Raw genomic sequence first — 19,453 nt, forward strand, 5'->3', positions numbered from 1 at the left:
GCAATGTGTCTCCAGTACGCATGGCGCATGGGAGGAACGGCAGATCCACCAACTCTCGGGGCCCCATCAGGTCTGCGTTTTCATAAAGGCTGAGACCGCGGAGAAACAAATCTTGATCTGTTAATTGATTAGCATCTCGAGCGGAGTTCATGAAAGGTTCTCTGTAACTCAAATCATCAAGAATAACGGTGCTTATTAACCAATTGTGGAAGTTGTTGGGTTGGACTTCAGGACCCTGGACTACAGGAGAATGGACTATAGCGGCTTCCACTTGATCAGCAAAGCTGGAAAATCTGACGGGTGCTGCTGTAGACCCTGACGCTTGTAAGGCTGTGGTGAAATTTGAATCGGATTCGTTATCCTCCGACTCTAGTGAGCTTGAGTTGTCTTGATACCCTGGCTCAGACCCTTCTAGCCTCATTTCATCCAAGTGAAGCAACAATTCAACGACACTTCTGTTTAATCTTCCTTCCGGCAACTGAGAGCTTCTGAAGAAATCGTAGGATGAACTTGCAATGTCTGTTACAGGTATAAAGTTATTACTCTGTCTATTCATTTTACCGCGCAAATTTAATAAATCAAAACAATTATTTACGTTGTGACTGTTATCTATAGTGTCAAGTTATAAACTGGATTTCTTTTGTGTCGATCGGAATGTATTTATTGTGGCTTTAAACTTCAAACGCAACTCATACATCGTTGATTATGCGAATAATGTAATATGGGTGAAAGTTTAATCAAGCTGAACAATGTGCAGTAAGCCCTAAAACTGATAAACTGAGAAAATTTTAGATTTAATACACCACAACTGCAGCGCCAATCAACAAGATAAACAACGCATGTGTTTATGTAACTACCGATTATTTTTATCTCAGAGGTTATGTCAGTTTGATTATTTACATTTTTGATTAATATTTTTAAACTGAATCATCATACATCTTTCTATTTTAGACTGATGACAAATTATGAACTAAGCTACACCAACCTTATCCAAATAAAAATGCATATTAATCTATAACAAAAAGTTAGTACCATCTCGTGGCTTTGTTTACGAACAAAACAACACTAAGCATCAGAATTAAACGATTCACTGTAAATGTCCAAGAACCGGATTAGTTTTACGATTACGGTGAAAGGAGCTCTGGTCATTTCCAGGAAGTCGTGGATGTTGGGAATTTCGATGATCCACTGGAATAAAAGATATAGATCAGCATCCGATTGAAGATGATTTGATGGGTGATCCAGGTGTTAATGATCCTACTTACGGCGAGGATACTGCGGCCGGTTCTGATGGGACGATCGACCACCCTCCATGGAAGCACGTTGAGCATCCAGTGGACGTCATCGATGTGGATGCGCCAGAGCACCACCAGTAGCGGGTCCAAAAAAGGAATATCCAGCAATGTCTCTCCAGTACGCATGGTGCGTGGAAGAAACGGCAGATTTACCAACTCTTGGGGTCTCAACTGGTTTGCGTTGTGATAAAGGTCGAGAGCGTGGAAGAACAAATCCTGTTCTGTTAATTGGTTTGCGTCTTGAGTGCAGTTGATGAAAGGTTGTCTGAAGCTCAAATCGTCGAGAATGACGGTGTTTATCAACCAATTGTAGAAGATGGTGTGTTGGACTACAGGAGCATCAGTTTCATTGGCTTGCGCTTGATCAACTGGGGTGGAAATTCTGACGAGTGGTGTTGTAGACCTTGACGGTTGTACAGCTGTGGTGGAAGTCGAATCGGGTACGTTATACTCCGATTCAAGTAAGCTTGAATTATCTTGATCCCTTGGCTCGGACACTCCTGGACTATTTCCATCGAAGCGACGCAACAATTCTACGAGACTTCTGTTCAGCCTTCTTCTTGGGGGCTGCGAACTATCGAGGATGTCATCAACCGAACTTGTAAATTCTATAACTGGTATGAAGTAATTACCCGGTCTATGCATTTTACCGCGGAAATTTAAATTTTCAAAGCACTCAATTACGTTGCGACTGTTGTGTATTGTATCAAATTACGAACTGAATTTGTATCGTATTAATCTAGACGTATTTATTGCGATTCAAAACTCGAAAGACTATTCGAACGTCGTTAAATACACGAATGGAAAACATGAATAAATATGAAATTAAGCTGAACAACGTGCAGCAAGCACTCAAACCGACTGAGTGAGAAAATATCACAATTTTACAACATAAATGCAGCGCCAGGCAAAACGATAAAAATCATGTGTATTTTTGTAGCTGCCGATTATTTTTATCGCCGACGTTATGCTGGTTGGGATTGTGCAACGTGTCTATCAATATTTTGGGACTGCCAAGTGAAACAAAAAAATTTTGGGTCTTAAATTATCATTAGGGCCAGGACTTTCGCAGTTGTTTAAATGAGCATTCATATGTTTAACCTAAAATTTGAATGAAGAAAAAACGCCAACTTCCTGGCCCTAATTATCATAAATAAGTTCTTTCGCTATCAAAAGTATTTTTAATTTTGAAATTATAACAATGGTTACACGAATCATATTCTAAAAGGAAACAGTATGAGTAGGTTGAAAAAAAAACTGGTTACGACGTAGTTCGTTATTTTTTAAATGACCAAAAAATAAGACGATTAATTCAAACCAAAAGTGTGAAACTAACTTTATTTTATTGTTGTTTAATGTATGTGAATACAGAAGTGGTCCAAGAATAAATTTTATACATCCGCTTGGAATTTATAAAGATGTAGATCTATATAAAAAATGATGAGAAATTCAATTGCGGACCTTGAATATCGAATTGGTGCTTTTTTACAGGAACTATTTTTGAATGTACCTATTCGTTGAACAGCGGTAAGCTCACAGGTTTAGCTTGCAGGTGATGTTTCGTTTGATGTCCATTTTTCTACCTGTAGAGTTAACCTGCAAGAATATTCTCTTGTCATTGATGTACTATGTATAACTCAAAACTGTGTACTTAGTGTATTATTAGTGTACTAGTGCAGAATAATCGTATCCAAAAAACAAAAAAGAACGCCACTCAACGTTCCTAAGGACCTTTAGATTTTTAATTATAAGTCTTACGTGTGTCGTTATCAATAATAGTATGTTTATAAAACAAATTGCAACAAATAGGTTCAGTAACTGATGAGGTCAACCATAATCCAAACAACTGATAAGATAACGGGACGTAAACAAGTATGAATGCAAAGTAATTATATAAGAAAAAACGACCAGGATTTACCTCGTAAAGAGGATAAGTATAATTTAAATTAACTACAACACTTACTCGAGAGCTTGAGAACGTAGAACGCATCTGGGTTCTCGAGTTCGAGCCCAAAGAGTCCTTCGTTGTAAGGCTCTAAGATCACTTCCGCTGGCACCCCCAATCAAATTGTTGTTCACATCCTCCGAAGGAACGATATCGTAGACGTCAGCTCCAATCACCTGTCTGCAATCGAGATAACGATTTACATTCTGTCGAGTTAAACTGTTTGTTGAAAAACGCTACTTACTCATTAGGCACCAATTCATACACGAAGGGAAACCCATTTGGGTGATTCCTCATCAACCGAACTGAAATGTCATGCACCCTGATAATGGGGCTCTCCTGTTGGCTGGTACTTATGATCTTTCTAAAGAGCTTTACAACAAAATCTTCTAGGCCATAAATTGGCCAGGTTAAGGGCACTAATATATCTGGTGCTATAAGAACATACTCAATATTTGTAAATTGTTCTTCCATTTTATCGTAAAGGTAAACGACTAGTCTCAACAAACTTAACTTTAAAAATAAGATTCGGGAACAGTCAGTCTCCATATCAGTTCCAGGTCATGCATATATGCAAAGGTTAGACGTCTAAGTGATTGAATCAATTTTATGATCAGGTGCTCTTATAAATAATAGATTTGTTGGATGGACAGCATCCAGAGTGTTGATATGAATAAATGATGCATAAGAAGCGTTTTTCGGAAATGAATCTGGTTAGCAATTCAATAGTGGTCGGATCTACATAGTAGTAGACGTTACAATAGAATCTAAGTAATCATTCGGAAATCGCTAAGAAAAACGCTCTTAGTCGGCCATTTAAGTCACACCCCAATCTGCTTGTTTGCATTTTAGTAAGCAAAAGTGAAAAACCAAGACGTAATTTAGGTCATCGCCCCAACGATTTATAGCTTGTCATCAAAACAAGTGGACCTTCACCACTGTCAATGACGTTAGGCCAACGAACGTATGATATCACTCGATGCCAGCGTGTTTCATTAAAAGTGTAAACATGCGCAACGTTATATTATAGTATAGAAACAACCGCGATCGTTCTATCGAACTTTGTTGACTAAGGTCAGTCCAAGGTTGATGATTCATTCGGTGTGTGGATAGAATATTAGTAGACAAAATTAGTATGCCCTAGATATTTTATATAAATAAACTTTATAATCAATGAAGTAATGGTAGATGTGTACTTTATGACGTATAGCATTGTAATCTTGACATTGGATGTTTGAACAGTAACGAGGTAAGAGGTTGCATAATAAACTTGTTGCATTCTCTGGAATGTTTTCAAGTAGAGTAGAGTGGGGTTAATTGATTTTTTTTTAATATATATGACTTATAATTGAAGACACATATATTTTGCATCTTTTAGAAGTTATCCATGTAAAAATCATTTGTAAGGCTTGCGCAACACTGCGCTCAAGGTCAGTTGTTGCTAGCGTCGCTATTCCACCTAAGGGTCTTGCTGCAGAAAACTACAACAGGTAAAAATTGCCAATTTTGTGCACACCCCCCAAGAATTTGACTCAGCCATATCACAGTAAACTATATATCTGTTGCTTCGTCCCTTTTCAAGCCATGTGCAAATTTCTTACGTACAACAATAGGCAAATCATAGACATTTCTTGAGTCGGTTCCTTATAACACAATCTCGCGCAAAACACATACGTAGATGTAGACGCTAGTAACTATAAGTTCTGCACAAGGTTTTGCTCAAGCACATGTTTCTTGGGTTACAAATAAACTAAACTACTGAAAATCTTAATTATAGAACCTAGTCACTGTAAAAAATCTCACATCACAACCACAATTAAAACCTTTGAAACTTGCACTCTGGTTCGTAGTCCTCATCATAAGAATTGGTCTCCGACTGCAGGGGAACCCTGCATTGTACACCGTTCTGCTTCAAGACGTCCATCACCTTATTATCCCTGCTTAAGGACATGTTTCTTAGGTATGGGAAGTTACGCGAAAAGTTGATCAACTAGTCCCGATTTACCCTTCTGTTTACGCAAGGCTTATAATAAGATAAAACATCGCTTTAGTCGTTGCCTCATTTAGAGTTTATCTCTTGCTCCCGGATTTTTAATGCTACGGCTGTGTTGGCGTGATGCCTACCGATTGATAGAGTTATTTATAAGTCGCTTTGAAAGTTTATCTACTCAGCTGAATCTTTTTAACGACGTATCAAAGCAAGTGTTGGCATCTTAAGATGCGACGAAAGATATAACATCATAGGATATATTGCAGTAATGGATTTCGACAAACGAGCTAAGTAACAGCCCGGGGGATTAGTATATTCCGGTAAGCTGAATAAAAAACAAAAGTTTATGTTCAGTAATATTTTATTTTCACACAGTGCAAGACGTGCTTATCTAGGTTGTAAATTATGGGAGAGAATGGAGCTGCTAACGGCCAACACTTTGTTGAGTCGACTGACTACGAAGGCAACGTTTTTCAGTATATCTGTCGAGTAGGCGACGTCGGAGAGCTTTTACAGGCTCTGGAATCCATGCGGTGGACCGACGTCCTGCATCAGTATGACTTCTGTGGAAGACAGGTCACTCACGCCGTAGCTGAGGACGACCAAGCTAACGCTAAGTCGAAAATCGAGATACTCTGGAACATGGGTGCTGATATCAATGCTAAGGAGCTTGTTATGGGCAACACCTTGCTGCATATTGCGGTGGTCACTAGGAATTATCTGCTGGCCGAGTGGATTTGCCAAGCATCTGGTGCAGACCTAGGAGCTGTAAACTCTTTGCAAGATACTGCCTATCAAGTTGCCTACAGAATTTCAGACCTTGGAATGATGGAAGTCCTAAGGACTAACGGCGCTGTGTGTGACGATCCTTCCGATGAGTCGGTCACATCGAGTGAAAGTCTTGAATTGACTCCGAGGTAACTTATACACGATATTTCACGACATGTAAACAAGTAACATAGCAATGTCTAGTGATAGGGAAATAGTGATGCAATTCTAACAAGGAGTAATTGTAATAACAAATATCTAACAATGAGATTGAGAATTATTTTTTTCTTGTAAATTATTTAGAATAGTTATTTATGAGATTGTTGAAAGTTTTAGCTATTAATCTTGTTTCAATATCGGAATATTTACAGTTCTTTGAAAGACACGTGAAAACTGTTTTGGGATACTTTACAACTTTTTTAATAACATGTTTGTTTTTTAATAATAAGATGTTGGGTTTGAATTAACACCTTAATATAAATATAAAAAATGATGTAAAATAAGTTTTTATAATTTTTTATAATTCGATATTTATTATAAAGTAGGTGAAAAACATCACTTGTAAAATGTGAAAATGTCACAATTGTAACACTTTTTATAACACAATTGTAACACGTATACCAACACATAAGCTTGTAATTGTGTTGCGCCCTTTTAACATTATTTTGGGATAGAGTTATTATGTCAGGAGTAATTTTGTCGGGAGTTGTTTTTGTCGGGAGTTGTTTCGTCCGGAGTTATTTTGGAACGGAGTTATTTTGGACAGTAGTTGTTTTGACCGGAGTTGTTCTTGACCGAGTTGCTTACGACGGGCACCGTAAGAAATATAATTAAATTAAAATATTTAACTATTTATAATAATATTGATTCAACTGTATTTCATTCAGAAAATAATTAATTATTTAATTAGCATAAAACCAAAGTTTCTTTATGCACAATTACATAACAATTGCGGCCGTATTATGTTACAATTCTACAGCTCAAGTGATAACTTGTGACCTAGGTAAGAATCTGTTATCACGCGTCAACACATATTTAATGTATGACCAAGTTAAAATAATTCATTTGTGTTGTAACAGTCAAACTACTTGTTAGCGAAATGAATAAATCAAATATGGTATTTACCGGACTCATAAATGGAGAAGGTGATAACTTGGTGCACTTCCTTTGCCGTAGCGGTGACATCAACGAATTGATTTTGTTGCATGATTTCATTAATGACGAAAATCGGTATACTTTAGTGGAATACAATAGGAAACAACAACAGTGTGTACACATTGTCGCATCCCAGCAAGAAGACGCCGTTGAAAAGATGAAACTCCTGACACTCTGGGGCGCAAACGTCAATGGAAAGGAGTTGAAAGGAGGGGATACACCTTTGCATCTCGCAGTGAGGGCTCAGAACTACACCTTGGTAGAATGGCTGTGTCAGCAGCACAACGTCAACAAAGAAGCTATGAACAACGACTTAATGACGCCGTACCATATTGCCTTCTTTGCCAGGGATGATAAGATGATGGACGTCTTAAAGCAGAACGGTGTACAATGCAGGGTTCCCCTGCAGTCGGAGACCAATTCTTATGATGATGACTACGAACCAGAGTGCAAGTTTCAAAGGTTTTAATTGTGGTTGTGATGTGAGATTTTTTACAATGACTAGGTTCTATAATTAAGATTTTCAGTAGTTTAGTTTATTTGTAACCCAAGAAACATGTACTTGAGCAAAAGCTTGAGCAGAACTTATAGTTACTGGCGTCTACATCTACGTATGTGTTTTGCGCGAGATTGTGTTATAAGGAACCGACTGAAGAAATATCTAAGACTTGCCTATTGTTGTACGCAAGAAATTTGCACATGGCTTGAAAAGGGACATAGCAACAGATATATAGTTTACTGTGATATGACAGAGTCAAATTCTTGTGGAAGGTTTGCACAAAATTGGCAATTATTACCTGTTATAATTATTTGCAGAAAAAGACGCCTAGGTGGAACATCGACACTAACAACTATCGAACTTGAGCGCAGTGTTGCGCAAGCCTTATAAACGATTCGTATATAGAAAGTAACTACTCATCATCGACCCTGAAAAAGTAACTTAACTTTTCAAGTGATTGTTTCTCGTCAAAATTTGTAATCTAATTAGTTTTAGGTCAGCGTTCTAAATAATTAGAGTAATTTTATAATTTAGTAGATAAGAAACTCTGTGACCTTAAAAAATGTATAAGTCCTACGTAGTTACTACATCAAGTTAACAGATAGTAAAGTAAGAAAGTTTTCGCGTGACTCACTCATATTCTTACATTATAAAGACTCGTGCGTATACGTATTGCGGTGGGACTAAATCGTCGCATTAGTGCATAGCTTATACAAATATTGCTATAGTACCATAATATATTTACGTCAGGCTTATATTTTATTTTTAGTCTCAGTAAATTTAGTAATCTTGTAGGTGACTTTAATTAAAACTAATTGAATGTGTCACTGTCGTCAGAATGATTTTTGGCAAGGACGTGTAGCCATTAAAACGTAAACACTGTATAACACTATTTGTTATGTTGCGGAGATTCGTATTGCATATGCGCAGTAATACGAGTGTGTTTATTTAGGTCACCTCACCGGTCATCAGCCTTGTTTTATAACTGGTCAAAGATTATAATAAAACAAAAAAGTCATTATTTTCTGTTCTTAGTGAATATCTTTGGGCTGAAAAACTTGGCCTGACTCTAAAAGACCTAACCGGTGAAGGTCCGCTAATAAAATAGGTTCTCGTGGCATTTAACCACAAACCGGATTATCATACAATGGGTTTATAGGATATCTAGGTTGTATATATGAAGATTTAAAGGATTCGAACAAAATATGTACAGAATGAAACTGTTTAAGTAACCTAAAATTAGAATCAGTGCGTTTTACATTATTATCGATCTCATTAAGATTCTCTGAGGAACTATATCTACCTTGTAGCTAAGACTTTGTTTCTTTCACACGTTTTTACCATGCAATACTGTTAAGGAAAGAATAATACAATTGAAACTGTTATAATGTTTAAATGTAGCTTCCAGGTATATTCATTATCTTCACCCGTTAAGGATACTTACTCTTATGTACCGTATATGCATTTGTGGTATATTTTTATTCATTATTAGAAAAGCTATGAGAATAACGCATCTGCGAAATGCTAAATCATCTTTGAATCTATAAGTAGTAACCATTTATGCACGATTGGAATTCATCACATGCCGGCGACAAAAACAACCATATTTCAAAGTCAGTGGCTTCTTTATGACTGCTATGCTATCTAGACCTATAACCTTCACCGAGGATGAAAGATACGCAGTATATTGGGGTCGTTGATTCCTCTGTGTGGGATATAAACACTGGATGTACTCTGGTGATTCATTCTATCAAAATTCACCACGCTATACAGTCTGTGAAATTTTTCGGGGGAATAATGCTTAACATTACGTGCATTGTACCAACCGTATGGACCTATTATCCAGACTTCTTGGTCGAGTGCTTAGTCCACGCTCACCTGGTCGAGCATTGGAACCAACATCATAGCCTGACTGGTGTCACGATCACCCTGGAAGAAGTCACGGCGGTCTCGGAGTATTACGTCCTCGACATAATCTGGTTTCGAATTGTGGGAGACGTCACTGATGATCCGTTTCGCGACGATTATTACGTCGTTTCCATATAGTGAATCTTGTGCTAAATATGTGTAGTGTTAGTATTAAGCAAATTCGTGTTAAACGATCTTATTGGCTAAGAGTTTTATGGTGTATATTAAATGTGCTATGAAATTTTCCGTTTTTTTTCTCTTATATCTTTTAGTGCGCACCTTTCAGAAGAAACAGAAAAAGTTACGGCCGAACTCTGACGTCATCGCTCTGACGTCACGCTCTGACGTCATCGCTCTCTAGCTAGACGTAAAATTTTGCTAAGTCCGTAATTTTCCTGATCAAGACCTTTACTGGCATATAGGATCATGGAGTCTATCCTTTAGGGATTTGAAATCGCGAATTTTACAGGTCTCTACTAATCGTATAACTAGTATAACTTTGTCTGGATCTAATATCCAGACTATTTCCTACAAAATGCTTTCAAAAATGGCAACGTTATTTACAGACAGGTTTGCGAGAAATACACAGATTAGTTCATCTGCAAACTTGCATACTTCACTTCCAGTTCGGACAGCTCTCTCGATGTCACTTCCGGGAAGCAAGTACATATAAGTGTATTCGAATACAACCTTTCTTACCTACTGGTGTAGGTATACATATCTACAATGCATGTAAAAATTGTGGGTAAATAGGCTTACGCAGGACACACAGAGAAATGCAGGAATGCCAGGTCTGCAAAAGCTTAACACTAGCAATTGCAGTGTACAAACAAGTTACATTGGACTCCTGTTATGTGGAATTCCATACATGAATGGTTCACAGATAACCACTTTTGAATAAAGTACTCCGTGATGAACACACAACAGTTTACCTTACTTGTTTGGTGCTCTCCATAGCAGTGACATGTATCGAAACATGTCCGGACAAATGTTCATTGACATTTCTGCATCCTCTAAATGTCCTGCTTATGTACCTACAGTTTTGACTTTTAATTGAGATACAAACTGTACAGTGCACTCCAGCCAATCTGAACTTTTAAGATTGACTCCTGAAAATCGCAAATGTCAACAACTGCACAAACTTCAAATTTAAAATGATCTTACACATAGTCCATGTAGATTTAGAGCAATACAAAAGAATTCAATATACAGTACAATGATATATAACATTAGTTGTCAGTAATAAACTGCTCTATGGATGCACACTGTTTGTAAGCAGTTGTAATATTGTTTAAACGTGGAATTATTAGAAACATGAAGTTAATAATTGTCAGGAGACGGCATGCTGTTACGTAGTTGAAGTCACTTTTTAACCTCACCATCGCCATTTTGTTCCGCCCAAAAAATTGCGGAAATGGTGCTTGAAAACGTCAGATAATCGAAAGTTAGTATGAATTAGAATCTCCATTCTTAAAAACTGTCACTTTCATTTTAAAAAATATTCATTTAAGTTGTTTTCACAATGCCAATGTTTTGGGTATCTAACCAATATGGCACAACTAGCTGAAGGAAAAAAAATGGCTTCACATATTTATCTTGTAATCATACAGATGTGGCCACCCCATGATTATAAAATAGAAATATACCGGAAAATATTCTATTGTGAGCGGCTCAAATGGTGCCAGATTACAGTAAGAGCCAAATCAAAGAACACCATATTAGAGAGCGCGCTTAACAAACTACCGTGTAAAATCTGAACTAGGAAGCCTGCTACAACAATCAGTGCTCATGCTTGTCTCCCTGCGTTGCAGAATGTGTGTGCTGGGAACGCGACTGCTCAAAGACATCAAGATACACGAGTGCTACAAGAACTCCTCGGGCAAGCTGTTCGAGTTGTACTGCGGCAACTCCTCTGCCACCTGCGAGCCGTACTTCGAGGCCAACAACGTCACCATCGTGCGGGGCATCAAGGGGCTGTCGAGCGGCGTGTTCCTGGGTCAGCACCTTGCACCTTGCATCATCTCCCATTTGCATACCGTCCAGTTCATCAGCTCTGGAACAGTGGCGTAGCCAGGATTTGTGTATGGGGGGTTTTAAGAAGCATGGCCCCCCCCCCCCCCCCCCGGGTATTAATCGGAGGGTCCGGGGGTCTTCCCCCGGGAAAATTTGGATTTTGAGGTGTAAAATAGTGCTATTTTACCAGTTTTCGGTTCTTAAATTTAAATATTGTAATGGTAAATTTTTTATTAATTTTAATATGAAATTTGTTCTGAGTGATGAATAAGAAATTAATTAAAGATTTGGTGCTAGGGGGGGGGGGGGGTTAACCCCTAAACCCCCCCCCCTTGCTACGCCCCTGCTCTGGAATGTAGCCAGGTTCTTGACGTGAAACGTCTTTCAAATCGCGCCGAAACATACCGGTACCAGAACAGAAATTTGCACCATAACTAAAAGATCTATATTGTCTTACCTTAATAATTCCCTAACTGTTAGTCTTAGCTTTGAATATATATACTGTATAGAAGCTTTGAATATATATACTGTATAGAAGTCGCCAGCCCAGGTTAAAATTTCTAATACGGTTTTGAGGTAGTTGGTTAATTCACCGCCGCAATCGCCACCATCTCTAGGGCATCGACTCGTGGTGGTCCCTGGCGGACCAGTGTCGAACTCTTCAAACACCCCTTCCCCCTCCCGTTGAACGACCTTGAGCTGCAGTGAATGATAGGTGGGGAGTGCGGGTAATGACAGCGGGCGACAGTGCTGCGCTCTAACGTGTACATAACAACTAAGACGATACATGGCGTTACGGCAGCGCACTGCAGCGGTGAAGTTCCCAAGCTGCTCTTCATACGCTTCTGAAAAACGTAGAGTAAATCCTATCCACTCGCGACTTCTATACAGTATATATATTCAAAGATAGAAGTCGCCAGCCCAGGTTAAAATTTCTAATACGGTTTTGAGGTAGTTGGTTAATTCACCGCCGCAATCGCCACCATCTCTAGGGCATCGACTCGTGGTGGTCCCTGGCGGACCAGTGTTGAACTCTTCAAACACCCCTTCCCCCTCCCGTTGAACGACCTTGAGCTGCAGTGAATGATAGGTGGGGAGTGCGGGTAATGACAGCGGGCGACAGTGCTGCGCTCTAACGTGTACATAACAACTAAGACGATACAGGGCGTTACGGCAGCGCACTGCAGCGGTGAAGTTCCCAAGCTGCTCTTCATACGCTTCTGAAAAACGTAGAGTAAATCCTATCCACTCGCGAATTCTATACAGTATATATATTCAAAGATAGAAGTCGCCAGCCCAGGTTAAAATTTCTAATACGGTTTTGAGGCAGTTGGTTAATTCACCGCCGCAATCGCCACCATCTCTAGGACATCGACTTGTGGTGGTCCCTAGCGGAGAAGTGTCGAACTCTTCAAACGCCCCTTCCCCCTCCTGTTGAACGACCTGGAGCTGCAGTGAATGACTGGTGGGGGGTGCGGGGAATGACAGCAAGCGACAGTGCTGCGCTCTAACGTGTAAATAACAACTAAGATGATACAGGGCGTTACGGCAGCGCACTGCAGAGGTGAAGTTCCCAAGCTGCTCATCATACGCTTCTGAAAAACGTAGAGTAAATCCTATCCACTCGCGACTTCTATACAGTATATATATTCAAAGGTCTTAGAGACGTAAGTGCGGTGTCATTATTTAACGTACGTAGTCAGCTCACTGATACGACCTTGAGGTTGCGTCAATGGTGGACGGGTTGGCGGGGAAGTGGAGCCGCGCGGTAATTTATGTGTTTGTTTATGCAGTTTATTTAGATATATCAATTTAAGCCAAAAAATAGTGTATTTTTGACAATATTAATAAGTAAAAATGAAAAGTAAGCCTATAAAAAGTATTAAAATACAATATGTCAGCCTCAGACCTTGCAAGAGCCAGTCGAAAATATAAATCACGCCTATCGTCGGAAAGAGGAGGCTGCGGGCCACGCACAGGCGCCCCAGTGTCCGGCGCCGAGCGACATAGACTGTCTCTGGAGCATCGCACAGCTGCCACGGCACTCAACTACGTTCCCACAGAACCGACATCACTGGGCAATATGCTGTAGATTGTACGTTCATCAGACATATTAATGTTGATATAATGTATTATCTATATGTCGTCGAATATTAAACGAAATAAATAATTATGTTCCTTTCAGTGACTGTTTTGTATTAAAAACGTGGCGTTCGGGCTTTGTGTCTTCCCCTCGATACAGTCATTTTGGGTTATATAGGGGGTAGTGGTATCTCAGGAGGAATAAAAATATTTGAAATATTATACCCAGGGACAAGAGAAATCTCCCGGCGAAATGAACTTTTAGTTTTAGTATGTAGTAAATTAATCGTTTTCATTTCAATCCATTACACTAAGATCGACTCGCTGACATAGACGTTTCACGTTAAAACAACGCCGTGTGTCCCGACACAGCCCCACCAAATTTTTTTGTTTTTAAATTTTGAGAGACGTGTTACAGGGCGAGGTGGGGTGGGATTTTCAGTACAAAGAATCATACCAGCAAAATATCTTAATATCTTGATTAGTAGATTTTCAGTAACATGTACTAGTCAACATAAAATATTTTCCTAGCTTCGCATTGTTAGCTACTAAATGTAATTTATTTGCACGTATATTTTGAGGCTGATAAGGATTAGGGATATTTTCAGGTGGACAATGAACCATCTGGCTATGGCACTCTTTGAAGATGGTGATGCTAGAATAAGAATACTAATAGCATATAATACTAAATTATATATTTAAAAAACCAGAATAGAATAGACATTATTTTGTGAAATTTCTTTGGTGCTGACTCATTATTTTCAGTATATCAAAACCATTTCCTCAAAATGTTTAAAATGTATTAAATACGGTACGGTTTCTCTTGTATATTTGCTTATTGACTGATTCATTAACTGTCAATTATTGTAACAGTTTTAATTTGTTAAAATTAACTTTATAACTAAACAGTGATTGTACACTTTACATTCTTGTACAAACTTCAACCATCTAGGAAAAAAGAAAATAATAATATGTAGATAATGCAAATAGCATTGAAAATTAAAATTACCAAGTTCATTTCAGAATCACCTAATCTAATAATTGTAATGATTGTTTGATATTTATGTAAATGTTAGCTCTATTTGATACTGGAATAATTTTAAAACTTAAGAAAAACTGCATGTCTGAAATAAAAACATTTCCTATTGCTTGCAGAAAACATATACGACAGTTTCTTTGAAGAGGGCCAGTTCATAGCCAAGTCAAAAGATCCTGACGAAATGGAGCCGATGGACCGACCCACGTACAACCAAATCCTCGTCGATTTGACCACAACCTTCACTATACTCATTGGAATTTTCTTTCCTTCGGTAACAGGTTAGTAAAGACATGATCAACCAGCCATACTGTGGCAGCACCAGGCCACATTTCTCCATTCATTGTGTGTTTGATAAGACCTAGACTCTCTTCTCGATAGTTAAAACTCCATGACTTACACATTTTTGCCTTAGCCATAACTACATGTGTCTGCAATTTTTTCTTAAATTCTCAAGGCAGCACTACCCATTTTTATTATTTTTTACTCCACGGACAAAACAACATACTCAGTGTCATAGATATACTAGAAATTGAGCGTTTAAAAATTACTTTTTTCAATTCCACACCCTTTCTCAGAAAATAGCTCTGGTTGAAACCAGCATCTCCACATGTTTTAATTGCCAATAACTAAACAATATTCTGAGAAGCTATGTTGATGCTAATACCCATTATTTTAAATATAAAAGTTGATGATCTAACTAAAAAAAAAGTTTACACATTTTTTTATTGTTATGCATTAACAATACTTTTTTTTTGTAAATAGCACATGTAGGTACGTCTTGAAAATTTATGTATGTGTATACCTAATTCAATATGTCCATAAAATAATGTCCCAGTTATAAGTTTGAATAGTATCAACTGTAAGTGTTGTAGAGTTTTGTTCAAGGTCTCAATTAAAGAGTAACTCAAACAATTTTAGCTAAGCGCATGCGCGAGTACTCGCTTGAAACGCCACCTACGCAAAATGGGGATTGGTAGAGGGTGAACACGTAAACTTTATTTGGCAACAGGATGGAGCCCCTTCCCATTGGACTCTGTTCGAGAGTGGTTGAACGTCCAAGTCCCTTGGTCATAATGGTCTAGACAACAGAGTTATTTTTCGCTGGCCGCCACACTCATCAGGGTCTTTATAAAAGATCTTGTCTACGTTCCATCGCTACCTAATGATTTTCCAGAGTTTAGACACAGAATTGAAGAGGCTATTACTTCCATTACTCCGGAATCGTTAACCAAAGTGTGGGAAGAATTGGACTTTAGTTTGTATGTAAGAAAAACTTATGTTAGTTTACCTTCAATTTGATGTTATAATCGTCCATTGAATCTGGAACATCATTTTATGGACACCCTTTGTACAGTTTCTTTACTCTAGCCAATACAAACTTAAGCTTTTTATCAATACAAATGTTTAAAGGCAACGTGGCAGGCTTGTGCAGACTGCAGACCCAGGCGGATGTCGAGCTGTGAAGGCGAATGCGGTAAGCTCGACGTGTTGCCGCAGGTATCATGGCCGGCTGCAACAGATCCGGAGACCTGGCGGACGCGCAGAGGTCCATACCGATCGGGACGATATGCGCCATCCTCACTACGTCCATCGTCTACTTGTCTTCCGTCATGCTGTTTGCCGGCACCGTCGACAACCTCCTGTTGCGGGACAAGTGAGTGTCGGAACTGCCAGCGCAGCGAAGTGTTTCACACCCGCTAAACAAAACTGGTGGCTTTTGCCAGATAGTTATTCAGCAGGTAAGAAGACAGGTAATGAGCTGTAGCTAGGAGGGGCAAAGATCCCCTCCCCCTTCTTCGCTAATATTCCCATTCAAGTAATTGTAAAAATATAACCTATTCCGATTCCCAATACTGGCAAAACATGTATTTGAAAAAATATATATGCATAACTTTGATTTTTTTTAAATATTTTTTCTAGGTTGGTAGGTTTATTTAAGCAAACGTTTCTACAAACAGTCGGCTAATTCGTAAATGTGGCAATATTCGTAATTGTATTGTGCAACAATATGAAACGCAGCTCTGCCAAAAGCTGCTGACATCATGTACGTTAATAGCCGGCCAGCGCGTGCACACTGTGTCGCGGCCGGAATTGTCGCCGCGACTTGGAGGTGGACGCAGCTGTACACTAGGGGGGCTGGCCGGCGCGATCAGCCCGCCTAGTGTGTGCGAGCTGTGAAGTCACGTCTGGTCCCTGCAAGAACAACACAGCCTTCTTGACCTTGCGTTGATTGTTTGCTTTGTGGAAACAGTTTTTATGACTAGGTATATTTTACGAGAGTGGCTGTTTTTAACGAAGGAGATTGTAATTCGTACTTACTAACCATAACTTGGTCGAGGGCGGTCGAGCACAATTTCAGCAATGGTTTGGGCATGAAAATACGACAATGGTGAGATCAAAAGTGACATGTACATCCTAGCATGCCGTCTCCTGAAATATTCTAACTGCATGTTTATAGTAAAATTCTGCAGATTGACGGGCACACAGGCTCCAAAACAAAATTTCCCCAACCCTGTTTTTTGGTGATAGTATTGCGGAATTTACGCGAAGCTTATATAAATCAATGAACAATGGGATCAAAAACTCAATTAATAATAAAATCATGATTTTTCTCTCCAATTTAAATAAAACATTTTCTAATTTTTTTCCCGGAAATATTTTTTTTAAGAAAGTAAAGTAAGTAATATCAATACCGGCAGTAAGGGATGAAAGAGATGCCTGGATTTTTCAGTGTTCAATTGTGGGAAATTATTCTTTTTAATTTCCCATTAACATTTTTGGTTAAAATATAATTTAAATTGGTTGAGACAATGAATACCAAACGTTTCAAACGTAAGGCATGCATGCCAACAACGTTACAAGAGACGGCCATTATTAGAAATGAAAGTTTTTCAAAATTCAATCCAAACTCGAAATCCCTTATCGCACCTACAACCAGCTGTGAGAAACTTTTTTTTTATAAATTGGGCCCAACAATCAAGTACAGTATTAAGAAAGCCATGTTTATTTGTCATAGTTTTAATCATGTTTAAAAATCGTTTTAGAATTAATTCAAAAGTCAGCATGAAGGATAGTTTTGGATTTAAAAAATTTATCAGAAATAAATTTTTGCAAAATGATTGGAACATTTATCAATTGATGTCAAATTATCTCCGAGACGACCTATCAGTAGGAGGATGTATTTTTTTGCGAAAAGATTTCAATTGTGCATCGTCTGTGTTTCGTGATTGGTCTGGTTTCTCTCGGTTGCATGTCTGCTGTTGGCACAAGAAAGACGGCCATCCTGTGCGGAAGCAAACGCGTCCCGAATTGCTCTGTCAAATAGGGCAATGGCTTCTCTTGCAGACGTCCACCAATATTGCAAGGAAGCAACCTCTGGCCCTGGCTTAGCTTATGAATAGAGACCGGAAAAATTCGCGAATTCATTTTGCGATAGGCTAAAATACAAATAGTTATACCTCAGTGCTGCCTCTGCTATTGGCTCACAACTCACCTGGATGACTCTGGGCCAATGAGAAGCACCCAACCGAAGCTTTATCGAATCACAGGCTGCTACGTTGGGACGTCTCACAAGACAGCAGCCAATGAGTTGGGGGCATTTGACCGGGTGTACGTAGAACTATGGAGTTCATCCTACAGGTCATTGAACCCGCGAATTTTTACTGTCCCTACTTATGAATAGGGACCAGAAAAATTCGCGGATTCAATGACCTCTAGGATAGCCTCCATTATCCTCTGCATTTCTCAAGTAAACACGCGTGTTCATTGGGTACTAAATTGTGAGGCGTCTCCACTGGGTAGCTTGTGATTCGACGCTTCTTTGGTCGATATTCTCTCGTTGGCCCAGAGAGCTCTAGTTAAACTGCGAGCCAATAGCAGAACCAGCAGAATTGTACACATGTTTGAATTTCAGCCTATCACGAAATGAATCCGCGAATTTTTCCGGTCTCTACTTATGAACGATCAGATTTTTTTTTTTGTGAAAAAAATGCACGCTCTTGTCTATGAGTGGTGACGAAACGACAGCAGGTGGAGTGAAAGCGACTGCGTGGCTCCAGGTTCGGGCAGAGCATCGGCGGGCGACTGGTGGTGGCGAACATAGCGTGGCCCAACGAGTGGGTGATCCTGATCGGCTCCTTCCTGTCGACGATCGGCGCCGGGCTGCAGAGCCTGACGGGCGCCCCGCGCCTGCTGCAGGCCATCGCCAAGGACGGCATCGTGCCGTTCCTCGCGCCGTTCGCGGTGTCGTCGTCGCGCGGCGAGCCGACGCGCGCCCTCGTGCTCACGGTGCTCATCTGCCAGTGCGGCATCCTGCTGGGCAACGTGGACTACCTGGCCCCGCTGCTGTCCATGTTCTTCCTCATGTGCTACGGCTTCGTGAACCTGGCGTGCGCCGTGCAGACCTTGCTGCGCACCCCCAACTGGCGGCCCCGCTTCAAATACTACCACTGGTACCTCACCCTCCGCCCGCACGCTGGCCATTGCAGGCGATCGCTTTCTGGTCCTTATCCTGATTGCTGCAATGTATAAAGTAAAATTACCAAGTTGATAATCATTTTTAGATAATAAGCCTAAATTATTGGCCCCGCACGCATTGCAATGCCTATTCAATTTTTTTTTTAAAGTATGTATGTATATATCTCTAAATCTATCTCTCAATATCTCTCTATATATCTATATCAATCTCGATCTACTTACATATATATAATCTCTACCTCTCTCGATCTCTATTTATCTCTTTCTATCTATCTATATATAT

General features: G+C 39.4%; 1 protein-coding gene across 5 annotated transcripts in view; it reads left to right on the forward strand.

Annotated features, from left to right (window-relative positions):
- Positions 1-19,453, forward strand: part of LOC134532892 (solute carrier family 12 member 6) — a 474,522-nt gene that overhangs the window by 419,232 nt on the left and 35,837 nt on the right. For all 5 annotated transcript variants that reach the window (XM_063369907.1, XM_063369909.1, XM_063369911.1 and 2 more), the window contains 4 exons: positions 11,372-11,556; positions 14,811-14,972; positions 16,192-16,348; positions 18,753-19,145. In XM_063369907.1, the coding sequence (XP_063225977.1) occupies positions 11,372-11,556; positions 14,811-14,972; positions 16,192-16,348; positions 18,753-19,145 (897 nt within the window). The remainder of the gene's footprint in view (positions 1-11,371; positions 11,557-14,810; positions 14,973-16,191; positions 16,349-18,752; positions 19,146-19,453) is intronic.

This window comes from Bacillus rossius, chromosome 6 (assembly GCF_032445375.1).
Source record: "Bacillus rossius redtenbacheri isolate Brsri chromosome 6, Brsri_v3, whole genome shotgun sequence".
NCBI lineage: Eukaryota > Metazoa > Arthropoda > Insecta > Phasmatodea > Bacillidae > Bacillus > Bacillus rossius.